Below are 14,432 nucleotides of genomic sequence, written 5' to 3' on the forward strand. Positions count from 1 at the left end.
GAAAATACAACTTGTGTAAATAATACACAACATGCTGTCAAAGAGATGCATTATTCTCTCCTCCGTTGTTCTACTCTGCTCCACAATTCACAATTACGCACGGCAAATTACGCACGGCTGGACGCAATCTTAACGTCATTAATGTCCAGTGTCCACCGCTATCATGTCTCAATATGCACAGTAGTTCATGGATCTAATTCACTTTAAAGGCTTAAAACATATTGCTGTTTTATTGTATTACGTTGACGTGGTTTAAAAGCTTAAAGCACCACTTTTTTTTTATTTTTTTTTACATAAACGATTCGTCGACGCGTCGGATTAACCCCCGCGACTCGAATCGACTTGATAAATCCTGCGTCGAGGACAGCCCTACTATATACAGACAATTTGGAATTTGGAATTACACCTTCCTGCATTACTGTCGGATATTGAAGCCAGAGGCAAATATATCTAGAATATAGAATATTAATGGGAAAATAAATTAGCAGTATAAAGCATACACATTCATGCAGCAGAATGGAGGGCAAAGTATTATGTGGTTAACTGTATTGAGCAGAGCTACTGCAGATAAATATAAATAATGTAAAATGTGTGCAAGAGATTTAAAATATAATATGCAAGGGAGACAATGGAAATCAGACTAAACTACTAAAGGCAGTGGTGTCAAGTAACTAACTGCATTTACTTAAGTACTGTACTTAAAAGTATTACTGTCATCTAAAGGGATACTGTCACTTTAAAAAGTAATCTTAAAATATTAGTTTATGTGTTTATGATGTAATTGTGATAATGCACAATGATAAACCAATCAAATTAATTGACTGTACTTAGACTGCATTTAAATTATTTATTACTACAAAATATTAAACACTTCAGCAAGGTCAGCCTATCTACAAGCTCACAATGCATTGCGATGGGACACAATGTGAGCTTGTAGATCTAGATACATTGGACATTCAGTGAATTATTCCAAACCTTCTTTTGTTAAAAAACTTTGAATTTTTATGGCATACAGCTCATGAATATCAAAAGTCCATATTTCAAAATATTACATGAATGAAACCACTCAAATCAATCATTTATAATAGAGACATTTCAACCTTCTGAAGTCAGTGTTGCTTTAAGTCCACTGGGAAGTTTCCCAAGTTATGATTTGGGTGCTAGGGCATCAGCAATGCTTTTTTTACACAATATTCGACTTTTTTTTAGAAGGATCTGTACGCAGGGTATAACGATTTTGGAACAAATATAGCAGCATTGTTTTTTTCTCAATACAATTTAAATAGTATAAGAAGAAAAAACTCAGATTTAAATGCATGTAGCAGCTCTGTGTCATACTGTATGTGTGCAGTCTCAGTCTCACACAGACACACAACACTGACCACAGTCAGTCAGTCATATACAATCTCACAAATAATACACTTCTGACCAGCCAGACTGAGTACCTTTTTCTTTTGACCTGCGGTTGACTCTTGCACCGTGGAACGGACGTTCCTATGAGCCTGACGACGCACAGACTGTGCAGTTTATTCATGGTAACTTGAGGATAGAACACCAATGTTTTGTTGATGTTTGACAGCAGCAGGACACCAGTGGAGGCTGCCATGTTGCCGATTTAGTGGCTGCTGCCGCGAAGGATCATGGGGGATGTAGTTTACTCGGGCGAGCACGGTGATGGGATGTCTACGGAATGTCATTATCACAGAACTACAGGGACCAGAATCCGTGCCATTTTACCGATTAGGGGCTGCTGCCGCGAAGGATCATGGGGGATGTTGTTTATTTGGGCGAGCTCGTTGATGTTATGTCTATGGAATGTCGTTACCACAAAACTACGAGGACCAGAATCCCTCAAAAACGTAGTCCGTGTTTCTTCTTCCGACACCGGGTACGTAATTTCCTCTCTGGTGGCGGGACTTGTTCACATGTGATCTTGACGCGCGTTGTTTACAGCACATTTTTCACAAATACTTCAAGGTTTAAGTTTATTTTAAAGTGTTGAAATCAACTAAACGGGATGGCGACGAACGGTAATGGCGTCCACGCTCTGGACGGCGTGTCTTCAAGTCCCTCCAACCACACGGATGAGGCTCACAACAAGCATAAAGTGAACGCGGTTCATGTGAATGGTGCAACTGAGGTATACTTTTATTTGACAATATATCATGATATTTTATATGAGATACATGAAGTGGTTTCCTGTGTAAATAAGCCGAAACGCTTACTAGGATTTCCTTTTAGTTGACTTTGTACCAGTGATTTGTACTGTCATGATGAAACTGTACTTTTTCCTATGCAAACTTCTAATAAGTTCTTCAATCAATCATAGTGATTGAATAGATATGGTAGGGATTTGCGTTGTAATATCATTGAACAAGCGAGTGCTCTGTGTGTGGTTTTAAAGCTGTAGTCTGGAACTTTTGTCCTATGTTGATTGATTGATTGATTGAAAACTAGAAGATTATTACTATTAGAAGATTGCATAGGAAAAGCCGAAAAGGTACAGTTTCATCATGAATGTACAGTTCACTGGTACAAGGTCAACTAAAAGGAGATCCAAGAAAGCCTTTCGGCTTATTTACATAGGAAACATTATATATCTCATAGCTCCTTTCGGAACCCCTCACTCCACTGCTACGCAGCTCCGAGATGGGGTTCCTACTGGTCGGCTGCCGAAATCTTGTTGTTGGATCCACGATCCGCCGTTAGCGATCACTTCTTACCTTTGATGAACACTCTATCCAAAAAGTAACGGGCCTCTGTGAAAGTATAATCGTTTTACTTTTTAAGCGTGGAACAACCTCGAAGCACTGGGGTGAAATGAAGACTTTATATCGCTCGAAAGACCAGCCGGCTCTGTGTTTTCCCCGTTGTAGTCTCGCGTGGCCAGAATGTTGCCTCCGCGATTTGGTCAAATGCTCATAGCCACGCAAGACTACAACGGGGAAAATACGGGAAAACGGAGGCAACAGTCTGGCCACGCGAGACTACAACGGGGAAAATACGGGAAAACGGAGGCAACAGTCTGGCCACGCGAGACTACAACGGGGAAAACACGGGAAAACACAGAGCCGGCTGGTCTTTCGAGCGATATAAAGTCTTCATTTCACCCCAGTGCTTCGAGGTTGTTCCACGCTTAAAAAGTAAAACGATTATACTTTCACAGAGGCCCGTTACTTTTTGGATAGAGTGTTCATCAAAGGTAAGAAGTGATCGCTAACGGCGGATCGTGGATCCAACAACAAGATTTCGGCAGCCGACCAGTAGGAACCCCATCTCGGAGCTGCGTAGCAGTGTAGTGAGGGGTTCCGAAAGGAGCTATATATCTCATAACGTTAAATAATTTTGGTTAGATTTGGTGATATGGTGTAGTTTTCTGAACTTACCCGACTCTTCTAGTGTTGTAATATTTGTCTTTATACGCTAAAGTTATTTTATAAGTATTATTATTGATGATTCTTTATCAAAAAGATCATTGATGATTGTGCAAGCATTGTGCATTAGCACAATATCAACTACAGTTGTCAATGTCATCCCACAATAGAATGAACCACACTCACCTCAAGTCGCCCCCATCTCTCGTCTCAAATCTGGTGATTAATCAATAACCAACAGGATTTAATATCGTCCGTCTTTTGCTGTCTGTTTGGAGACGCGCAAGGAGCTGTATAAATATGATTGACATAAAACTTTATTGACGATGCCCCCGATTTAGAGAGAATTAATGAACATGTCTTTGCAGTCAAATAATAGTAAAGAACCCCATTTTGAACAACATGTTTGTTTATGTAGCCTATGACGATATTGTACTACTGTAGACCTTTCTGTAAAGCGACTTGTCTTTGGGTTCTAATAAGAGCGGTATATAAAGATGAGCTATCGTCGTGATGATTATCATCTTTTTTTAAACTGCGGACCAACGGGGGCAGGCGGGTTAGTTCATTCGTATATTGTTCTGCGGGGCGGGCGGGTTACGTTCCGTGCGGGCTGCAGGCGTTGCGGGTTATTAAAATAACTTGACCCGCGCATCTCTAGTGTATGGTAAAAGGGGAGGGGATGAGTCTATGATGTCAATAACTCAGTGTTTTTCCGTTAGGCCTTTTGACTCAGAGGCTTAAGCCTTCAGGAAGTAAACACACATACACAGGGAAGACATATTTGCACATTATAACCACACCTGGAGGCCTATTAGAATTGCCTGGCTCCAGCCAATAGACCCGCCCACTCGAAGTGGACTGCTTCTCTTGATCTGGAATTGGCATATGACACGCCTCTTTCTATGGTATCTTGGCTTACCAGCCAATGAAATCAATGCAAGATGGAGGAGGGGTGTGTCTAACTTTTAAAAATCAACAAACAGTGGAGGGAGGGGTGGCTCTCCAGAGCTCTTAATTAGGGGTGTGCGATATTATCGATATGCCAATACATCGCGATCATGTATTTGGCGATACTGTATCGATCATTCAGGCCGCCCTATCGCGATACTTTTGGAGGAGAAAAAAAAGAACATAACATGCGGTAATCAATGGGCTCTAATCCTCGCTCTGTGTGTGTGTGTGTGTGTGAGAGAGAGAGAGAGAGACAGAGAGAGAGAGAGAGAGAGAGAGAGAGAGAGAGTGGAATCAGTGGAGGGAGGAGCGTGTGTGTGTGTGTGTGTGTGTGTGTGTGTGTGTGTGTGTGTGTGTGTGTGTGTGTGTGTGTGTGTGTGTGTGTGTGTGTGCGTGTGCGTGTGCGTGTGCATGCGTGCGTGACTCACGTTGAACAAGAACAACAAACGATAATTCCAAATAAAGTCCATGGCCATGGATGGGAGTAGTAGATATGGACAGCACTTGTTGAACCTGGCACTTGTTGTCCAGGATAGCATTTTTAGTTCCCTTAAAACGACAAGTTCTACCGGAGCTAGCTTACGCTTAGCATTAGCCTGACTGACTTCTTCTTCTTTTGAGTTTATTGGCGGTTGGCAACCCTTTGAGGGTGCATTACCGCCACCAACTGGACTGTATAGTGTGGAACCAGAGCTTGTACAGCAAACCAATAAACAAAAAGGAAAAAACAGGTATATAAAACATCTTTGGCAGGCACTAACACATTTCTCTCTTTTCTCCTCCAAATAAATTTGCCTAAATTAAATAGGCCTATTATTGATTCTGCTTTTAAAGAAATATGCTATTAACCAAGTAAGCAGAAATGTTATTGAATATAATTGAAAGAGAGTGACATGGTGTGTTTTTTGCCTTGAAAATAATCAATGGCAATATTGCCTGTCTGAATGGGAAACTTTTTTTTCATTAGGAGGAATTTCCAATGTTCAGTTAATTCAATGTATGTATTTTAAGCTCGACAATTTTTTTTAAATTCTTTTGAATTTTGCAATATATCGCAATAGTATCGCAATAGTATCGTATCGCAATAGTATCGCAATGTATCGTGATGTATTGTATCGTGAACCAAGTATCGTGATGAGTATCGCATCGCGAGATTCTTGCCAATATCCACCCCTACTCTTAATTGCTCCCTGTGAACTTCAAAAGGGTTGTGAACTGCAGTAATTGATTGAGCCATACAAGTGTCAATAGCTCGTTAGTGATTTTCTCTAATCAATGAAACATCAAAGACAATAGTGGCGTTTCCATAAAGCCACTTTTTGCGCATTAACGGCTTATTCTCAAAATGTTTTTATGGAAACACTTCAAAATGCGAATAAGCTTTCATTATCCGCAAAAAAAATTATCCGCTTGGAGGAGGTGGATTTTGAGCCTTTATCGAATAAACTAAATGCGCATTTGTGAATGGAAACGGGTCAGACAATACATGCGAATAGATTATGACGTTCTGGGTCCATATCGTCCTCCAATTTAACACTTTCCCCTGCCGCTTAACGTCCATTAGACCACAAAACAAACCGCTTGTTTGTTACACACGGAGTGACACGAACCGTGTGTAAATTCCTCCCGTTTTCACCTCCCGGAGTCAAAGCCATCCGTGGCTAACCCTTCCTCATCACAGGCCAAAAGTGGCCGATCTACAAGCCCACAGCAGCTCGCATCCGCGTCTCCGCGCCGCGTAGTGAGCTTGCAGATCGGCCACCTTCCAGAGAACGCTGAAACTTGCAGGATGAGCACTGTGCAGCGACGCGACCGCGGTTTCCCCGATGAACCTGAGCGCAACGGTGGGGGCGCGGGAGTGTGGGGAACAGACACCACTGACTATTGCCGATGATGGAGAGGTTATATAGCTTTATGTATTGAGCGTAACTCTTGCCAATTTCGTAAGAGACTAAAGTTATTTGGGGCCATGATGATTGATAACCCCTTCTTCCCACTACTAGACAGCGACCGAGTCACAGCAGTCAAACCTCAGAAGTGCAGTGCTCAGGTTCGGTCTGAAAAAATCAGCCCGATCAACTCATGCGACGTTGCTAATTCGAATGACACCCGCAAATGGAAACATGCTAAATTCGCTTTGTCTTAATGCGTATTTCTGTTAATTCGCTTCCCTAATTCGAATAAGTTTATGGAAACATGGCTACTGACCTGTTTGATGCCTGTCATAGAGGGGAGGGGGAGGGGGGAATGTTTTGTGTACACAAGTCAAACACAACCCCTCCCACCAGATCTCTTGTGATTGGGAATTTTTTTAATCCCCTCCCCTTTGAAATCTCTTGTCAATGGGACAATGTCAGACTCAAGCTCCAGCGCAGAGTCTGAAATCAGGCTACTATTAACAAAAAAAAGTACACAACTTAAGTATGGCACCACCTCTTTAAAATAATCAGTTTGAGTTTGATCATTTGAGTTTGCCCGTAGCACTCGGCCCACCCCTAAACTGAGTTTCCCTCCCCACTCCCTCCTATGCAGAACGGAACCGGGCCGAGCCAGAGGTTCACCTTCAGCGGCCAGCCCACGCTGGAGGACATCCGACGGATGCAGGCGGAGTTCACGGACGAGAGGGACTGGAACCAGTTCCACCAGCCCCGCAACCTGCTGCTAGCCATGGTCGGGGAGGTGGGCGAGGTGTGTAATAGAACTATGACAATACTAGCCTCACATTGGCAGACTGATGACGAGGATTTACTCACACGTTCCTTCACTGCATGGGTCTTTAACAGGGGGTCCGGGACCCCTAGGGGGTCCTCAGAGTTACTACAGGGGGGCCACCAAATCTCTGTGATCATAGGATCATTCTTTTAAATTAACAACTTGAACCCTCACATCGCTATTCTGAGGAGAACTTTAGCCAAAAATAGCAGATCTACAAGCTCTCAACGAGCTTGTAGATCGGCTATTTTCGGCAAATAGGTTTGGTGTCGAGGTCAAAAAGAGCACACCAATTATTACATACTAGTCTAATCGTAATTATTTGACATAAAAGCAATTATTTTGTCATAATCGTCTCCACGTTGAAAAATATTTTCAAACATTTAAAAAAATAGTGGAAATAGCCGATCTACAAGCTCACAGTGCGTTGCGATGCAGTGTGAGCTTGTAGATCGGCTATTTCCACTAGCAATGTTCTTTAAGTATAAAGTTGTCAAATGTGTCAGTAATGTCTTTGTATATTTAGGTTATGTGTCATATCTGCCATGTGCAACTTCAAAGCCTACAAGCCAAACAGAAATGTAATTGTCAACGACAAAAACACCATTAAATTGTTAATCGCGATTATTAGAGTGACAATTAATCGTCATGTAAAATGTCATAATCTTGACAGCCCTAACCATGATTATAGTTATAACTAAAAGGACATTTGGCCCTCTCTGGAGGTCTATTTACAACTCACGAGAGTAGGCAAGCCATGTTCTCACCTGTTTCTAAATAGAGCCATTTATGACTGATTATTTTACACTTAAGCTATTAAAAAATAGCAGAATTACAAGCTCATAGTGAGGCGCAGAGAGCAAACTTTTGTAACTCAAATCTTTGCTTCTGGGGGTCCCTGGAACAACATATTTTGAGATGGGGGTCCGCGGTCAAATACATATGATTCTAGTGATGCTTGACGTTAAAAAGTTGATATAGAAACATGTTTTTCAGTAGTTCTTTTAGGCCTCATGTCTTATCGGGTTGATATTTCCCCCTCCAGGTGTCGGAGCTCTTCCAGTGGCGGGGCGAGGTGGCCGAGGGTCTGCCCGGCTGGACGGACTCTGAGCGCGAGCAGCTGGCCCACGAGCTGAGCGACGTCATGATCTACCTGGTGGAGCTGGCGGAGAAGTGCCACGTGGACCTCCCACAGGCCGTCCTGCGCAAGATGGCCCTGAACCGCCTCAAGTACCCCGCCAGCAAGGTGCAAGGCTCTGCCAAAAAGTACACCGAATACAAAGACTAAAAGAAAAAGCCTAGCTCGGGGACCAGAGATCCGTGACGAGATGAAAACCATTTTTTTTGGTCCGATTTATACTTTGTCGTAAGCCAATGTTGCCTGCCGAAAATAGTTGATCTACAGGGGTTGACACAAAGGTCTCAGAGGCACTTGCGCGTCGGCCACGTACAGGTCATGTTCTACTTGCCCTCAGGTCATGGCCACTTGCCCTCATAATCGTAAAATTTGAATTACCGTTCATTTTAACGTATTTGTCACCATCTACTTGCAGTGAAGATGCTAGGTTTTCAATGGGTCCTGGGACCCACATTTGGTTATTCAAATGGGTCCCAGAAAAAATGTATGGATCGCCAATAAAATGTTTTTGAGAGTTGTGAGCTTGTAGAACGTCTATTTTCCAAATTTGCCTCTTATTTTATTTTACAATTTGGCTAATGTTTGTTTTTATAGTAGGCTATAGTTTGTTGATTACTATTGATGCAGTAATCGTCTTTTTTTCTTTTCTTTCTTTATTGTCAAGCTGATGCAAAGGTTAGCTTTTAGATATGTTCTTGATGGCGAGCAACACCGTTTTTACTAGAGTTATAAATTAGGCTTAGCTCTCAGAAGGGAACGCACATTTGAGATGTCTGAATGTTCGCTGGAGAATACTGGTTGATAATAGCATATGTGCTGCTGTACCTGCCATCTGTGCTGATCACCAGATAAGCAAGAGATGTTCATTTCACTGTTCTTTAATGTATATATTCTATTGTTTTAGCTGCTTGCCCAAAGTAAAACGAATACAGTTGGAAGCGCACTTGAGAGGAAGCTGTTTTGTTTTTCTGTGCTACTTCCCTCTACATTTTGATCACTGTTAGTGTGATCACTCACTGATGCCTGTTCACATTTGCCCCTGAGAGAGTGTTTAGATTTTTCAGTTTTTCTTTGTCGTATGAGCACTTCCCATTACTCTCAAACTGATTCCATTGAATGGTAAAGTCAAACCAAAAGAAATATAGAAGATCTACAAGCTCACTGTGACACGTTCTGAGCCTGTAGATCTGTTATTTTTGGGTACACAAGCAAGTATGAATCAGGCTTAAAGTGATATTATTCTTGGAAATGTTATCCACTGCAGCAGATGACCATCATTATAAAACCTGAAAGTCGTGGAACGCAATAGGGGAGTTTATAAAGGATTGGAATACAACTCCGATACTTTTTTTTATTTTTATATGTTAGAACCAGATGTTTAATTGTGTGTCTGCGGAAACATCTTTTGTCTGTCATGGTTGAAGTCGACTATGTGTATTGTTACTGCTGCCTGTCATTGTTTGTTGTTGACTTTTTCCTGAAGTAAAAGTATCTTCAGTTCAATGTGCTGTCTTCTGGTGTGTTTGTGTGTGTAGGGCTGTAATGATTATGACTATTGTCACTCAAATAATTGCGATTAACAATTTAATTGTGTTTTGTCGTTAAGGGTTATGTTTCTGTTTGGATTTGAAGTTGCACATGGCAGATATGACACATAACCTAAATATACCAAGAAGTGACTGACATATTTTACAACTTTATACTTAAAAAAAGAACATTGATAGTGGAAATAGACGATCTACAAGCTACAGCGACGCATTGTGAGCTTGTAGATCTGCTATTGTGTTAATTGCGATTAGACGATTATGTCTAATCGCCTGTGACAGGCCTATTTGTGTGTGATGCCCTTTGAAAGGAGTATTCAGATTTTCTTATTTCTTCAATGCTAGAATGTTTTACAAGCAAAAGTCCTTTTATTTAAACGTTCATACACGAGTAAAAAGTTTTGTTTTTACTAAAAAACAAAATGTGCAAATATGCTTACAGACAGTGCCAAATGTTAAAGTCATTTGGGGTCAATGGGTTAAATGTGTATTTATCACGATGTAGTTATCAAATGTGTATGTTACAGCTGGTAAATTTGGCTCTGATTCTAATTACTGTGCTGGCTGGGTTTTGTATTAATCTAAATACGCAAAGTAACTAAACCTAAGCTGGAAATGTGTAAGTAAAAATTAAAATACTTGCTTCAGATGTAATGGAGTGGAAGTATACATTGTCAAAAAAATCTAATTACTCAAGACAAGTAAAGTACAGCAGCACTTGGGTGAGTTTTGTTAAGTTAACTTTCCACCAGTGACAAGAAAAGCCCCACCCCTGACATCAGTGTGGATGTAACATGGTGAGTTTAAACTACTTTTAAATGTTTTCATTTGGTTCGTGTTCAAGTGTTTAATATCCGTCTCTGCTCCATGTGCCAAAGCAATTTCTATAAACCTTTTAGATGACAGCATTTCTGATCCCTTTTCTGAAAATCCTATTATATAACGGTTATTCTACAGCACTCTGCAGCTGATCAGAGCCTGAGAATGACCAAAGCGTTTTTCTAAATGTATAATATTTTGCTTCCAATTCAGCCTGGAGGGTGTTGATTTAGTGTTTTTGAGTGCAGCTGGTAACCGGCCCATTGAAATCGGCAATAAATGTTTGTGTCATTTTGGGTTGTGGTGGGGGGCTTGTTCAAGCTGCTTTTATTAGTGGCCAAGCCCTGTAAGGGGCTTGTAAGCCACTATTGAGATTAGTGTTTTTATTATAATTATTATTCTGTCACTTTTTCTGTCCTGGGACTCCTGGCTTGAACGCTACTTTTTACGAAACTCGGCAATATGGTAGAGCTTTTTTCTGCATGGGCACACTTTTCATATCCCAAGAATCCATGGGCACACCAACATAATACGGGGGTGTAAATATCGTCACTGTCGGGAAGAAACCTTGTATCTCCAAGTTTCAAATTTGTACGTTTCTTCGCAAAGTAAAGCCCTGCTTCATCATACAAGGCTGTCGCACAACAGTAGTGAAAACAGCAGATCTACAAGCACACAACGCCTCGCACCGCGAGGCGTTGTGTGCTTGTAGATCGGCTGTTTTCACTAGTTTAAATCATTTTTAAAATGATAAATACAATACTGGCTTTCAAGCAGTTTCAAGGGACACTTGATCCTTCTCAGGGGCACACCAAAGGTCCCCAGGCACAGTGGTTGAGAAACACTGTGGTAGAGGACTATGCCAAATGGCGAAAACACGAAGCTCGCAACAATTGGCCAAATGGTGGCGCTGTAGGAAGCCTTTGAAAGTGCTAACTTTGAACAGTTATAGCTCATGCTCTCAATGAGTATTTGTCATGCAAAATAAATACTTGTAATGGATTCAGAATCATGAAAAACCCGAAGTTTGACCCCTCACATGCTACTTAAAGATTTTTTGGGGGGTATTCTTTCCTGTATGGTGCTTATAGTAAGTGAATGGGACCCCAACTTTCAGCAGCTGTCAAATTCCCCAGTGGGGATTTTGAATTTCTTGTAAAATAAGGAATTTATTCACAGATTTGATATTATTTCTGATAATATTCCGTATCAGTGATGTCCAACAACACCCCATAAACGTGATAATGTTCATGATTTACCACAGGTTTGAGTGCCATTATCACTTTTACAGTATATGGCAGCGTCTGACGACCGAGAGCGTCTCAGGTGCAAGAGTTATTTAGGCCTAGAATTATTGAATGCTTTAACCAGTGAAAAATAGCAGATATACAAGCTCACAGTGCGGCTCCGGGTGCCGCGCTGCGAGCTTGTAGATCTGCTATTTTTGAAAAAGTCGTGAAAATGTGTGCAAATCTTTGACTACAGTATATGTATTTTCAAAGCGAACGTTTGTAAATCAAATTTTGCTTCTGGGGGGTCCCTGGAACAAAATATTTTGAGATGGGGGTCCGTGGCCAAATAAATATCAGTTTGGGGGTCCTTCACATGAAAAGGTTTGAGAACCACTGACACAGTAGTCTCTCAAGAACAGACTAACTGAGCTCCAGTTGAGTGAAAAAGGACCTTTTCTTTGACGATGGCTGGCCAGATTGCATGTCTTATTATAAGTGACTTTGGGCTTGTTTTTCTGTCAAGTAAAGTTGCTTGTAAATATTGGTAGTTGCTTATTAAATTGTCTATTCAAATAGCTGATGTATTATAGGTTTAAAGATTTCATGTAGACTATAGTTGCTTCTTTTGGGCTTGTTTTCATATACCTGGTTGCTTGTTTCTGTAACTGCAGGCAGCAACTGTTGACAACGGCAGCACTTCCGAATTTGTGCACTCAGACTCAGAGTGGAAGTGAAGGTAAATGACCTGGAAACCGAGCCAATAGCCTTGGCCCAGTCGAGGGACTTCTGGAAGTCTTCCGGGTGCTTCAAACGCCACTGAGCAACTTTCCTTTAAATTAATAGCAGGTTAATAGCTCTAGTTTATGTTATACCTATGGGATTAACTGACTGATACTGTATATGGACATGTCTGTAATATCTGCAGTGCGACGTAGGTGTGAGGGCTGCGTTGCGGCCCGAACCTCTAGTTATAAAATAAAAACAGTATGAAATCCTATCAAATTAGGAGTGTCAAAAAGACTGCTTTGGTCAAAACGTGTACAGTGAGTCCCCAGTGGCTTCAAACTTTTTTCTTGCATACTGTAAAAGCGTTCTTGCACTTCATATTGCTGTTTGAAACTGTCTTGGGTATATTTGACACATAGTGACGGGTGTTTTTTTTGTGTGTGTGTGTGGATGCATTTCGTAGCAGTGTTAACTAGCATAAATGGGAGCCCTGACACATTCCATGTGGTAACGCATCATCCATTGTCGATATGTCACAGTCAGACAGGTTGCAATTACAGCCATCTCTGTAAGACAGGGATCACATACTGTATGTGTTTCTTGTATTATTATTGTCCACTCATTTTGTATGCCTGTGGCAAAAATATAATTTTGACAAAGATGTCCTCCTCAAGCCAACATAGCTAGGGCTGTCACAATTATTACAAAATCTACTAATCGCAATTATTTGACATAATCGCCAATTATTTGGGGATAATCGTCTTAATCGTTTGTATAGCAGATCTACAAGCTCACAACGCGTCGCATCGGCTATTTCCAATATCAATGCTCTTTTTAAAGTCAAATAATATGTCCTTCATTTCTTTGTATATTTAGGTTACGTCTGCCATGTGCAACTTCAAAGCCTAAAAGCCAAAGATAAAAGTAATTGTCAACGACAAAAACACAATTAAATCGTTAATCGCAATTATTTGAGTAACAATTAATCGTCACGTAAAATGTCATAATCGTGACAGCCCTATAGTGATGACCCCTGCTGGAATGTAATACTTAATTTATATTCAGCAGCACATCGGTGTGTGCCACGACACGTTGAGCTTGTAGATCTATTTTCACTCTGCTTTTCAGTGAATGTATAATCTGTTAACGGTACTTGAGAGGTGTTCGTGAAACCTCTGCTTTTGGGAGGCCTGGCCTTGTGCATTTTGGAGACTGGGCAATATTTTTGGATGAACATGTAATTTGCACAATAGGGATGAGCCTCAGAATGAAGTGTAAAATGAGTAGGCTAGTCATGAGTGGAAAATTGGAATCTATTCAACTGTAATTCTCAGGCCCGAAGCATAATTGTGACTACTGTTGATTTCATTCCTTTTCTTTTTTTATTGGTTTTAATCTTGCTTCGGGATAAATGGGAATATCAAGCTAATTCAAATGCTATGGTCCGGGCATTTTAATAATTATTTGTGCACATGAGCAACTCTCTACCAAAGCCTAATCTCATTCTCAACTATGTGTCTGCTGGACAAACAGCTCTGTCACTAAGTTTAACTATACCATCAAGCATTTGTATGCAATGCAAATGCAATGCAAAAGCGGCACAAATAAGCACACTGTGAGCTTTGCCTAGATCAGTGATTCTCAAACTTAAATTTGAAGGTCTCCCCTTAACTTTGACAGTGTACAAATGGAACCAAATGGACCCGTCAGGGTCCACAGACTTGTGAGAGTCAATTTAGACCACCATAAAGGAACCTAGAAAGTCCATGAAATCCACTTTGAGAACCACTGGCATCTATCTATAAATGCGAGAAGTCTCTGCGTGTCTGTCTGCGTGTATGTAATCCGCGTATCTCGAGAACCGTTCGTCCCACCGGCTTCAGATTCGGCACGCGCGTTCCCCGCCGCGGCACGGAGTGCAGTGCCGGGCCTC

The 14,432-nt window shown here is 41.2% G+C and overlaps 2 protein-coding genes across 2 annotated transcripts in view; one reads left to right on the forward strand and one right to left on the reverse strand.

The window, feature by feature from the left end:
* Positions 1 to 1,547, reverse strand: part of gatb (glutamyl-tRNA(Gln) amidotransferase, subunit B) — a 129,485-nt gene extending 127,938 nt beyond the window's left edge. Inside the window, exon 1 of the mRNA XM_080721952.1 lies at positions 1,446 to 1,547. Coding sequence (XP_080578078.1) covers positions 1,446 to 1,534 — 89 coding nt within the window. The 5' untranslated portion in view covers positions 1,535 to 1,547. The remainder of the gene's footprint in view (positions 1 to 1,445) is intronic.
* A 448-nt stretch (positions 1,548 to 1,995) lies between these two features.
* Positions 1,996 to 9,127, forward strand: dctpp1 (dCTP pyrophosphatase 1). Its single transcript, XM_080721556.1, has 3 exons — positions 1,996 to 2,140; positions 6,861 to 7,016; positions 8,086 to 9,127. The coding sequence occupies exons 1-3, from the start codon at positions 2,018 to 2,020 to the stop codon at positions 8,326 to 8,328; spliced, it is 522 nt and encodes a 173-aa protein (XP_080577682.1). The 5' UTR covers positions 1,996 to 2,017; the 3' UTR covers positions 8,329 to 9,127.
* Positions 9,128 to 14,432: the final 5,305 nt, after the last annotated feature.

Source organism: Nannobrachium achirus (genome assembly GCF_963921795.1).
Source record: "Nannobrachium achirus genome assembly, chromosome: 3".
Lineage (NCBI taxonomy): Eukaryota > Metazoa > Chordata > Actinopteri > Myctophiformes > Myctophidae > Nannobrachium > Nannobrachium achirus.

Excerpts from the sequence above, each read along its gene's own strand:
- dctpp1 (XM_080721556.1), top strand. The coding sequence starts at position 2,018 with ATGGCGACGAACGGTAATGGCGTCCACGCTCTGGACGGCGTGTCTTCA. Across the intron at positions 2,141-6,860 it reads ATGTGAATGGTGCAACTGAG|AACGGAACCGGGCCGAGCCA; the intron begins GTATACTTTTAT and ends CCTCCTATGCAG. Across the intron at positions 7,017-8,085 it reads TGGTCGGGGAGGTGGGCGAG|GTGTCGGAGCTCTTCCAGTG; the intron begins GTGTGTAATAGA and ends TTCCCCCTCCAG.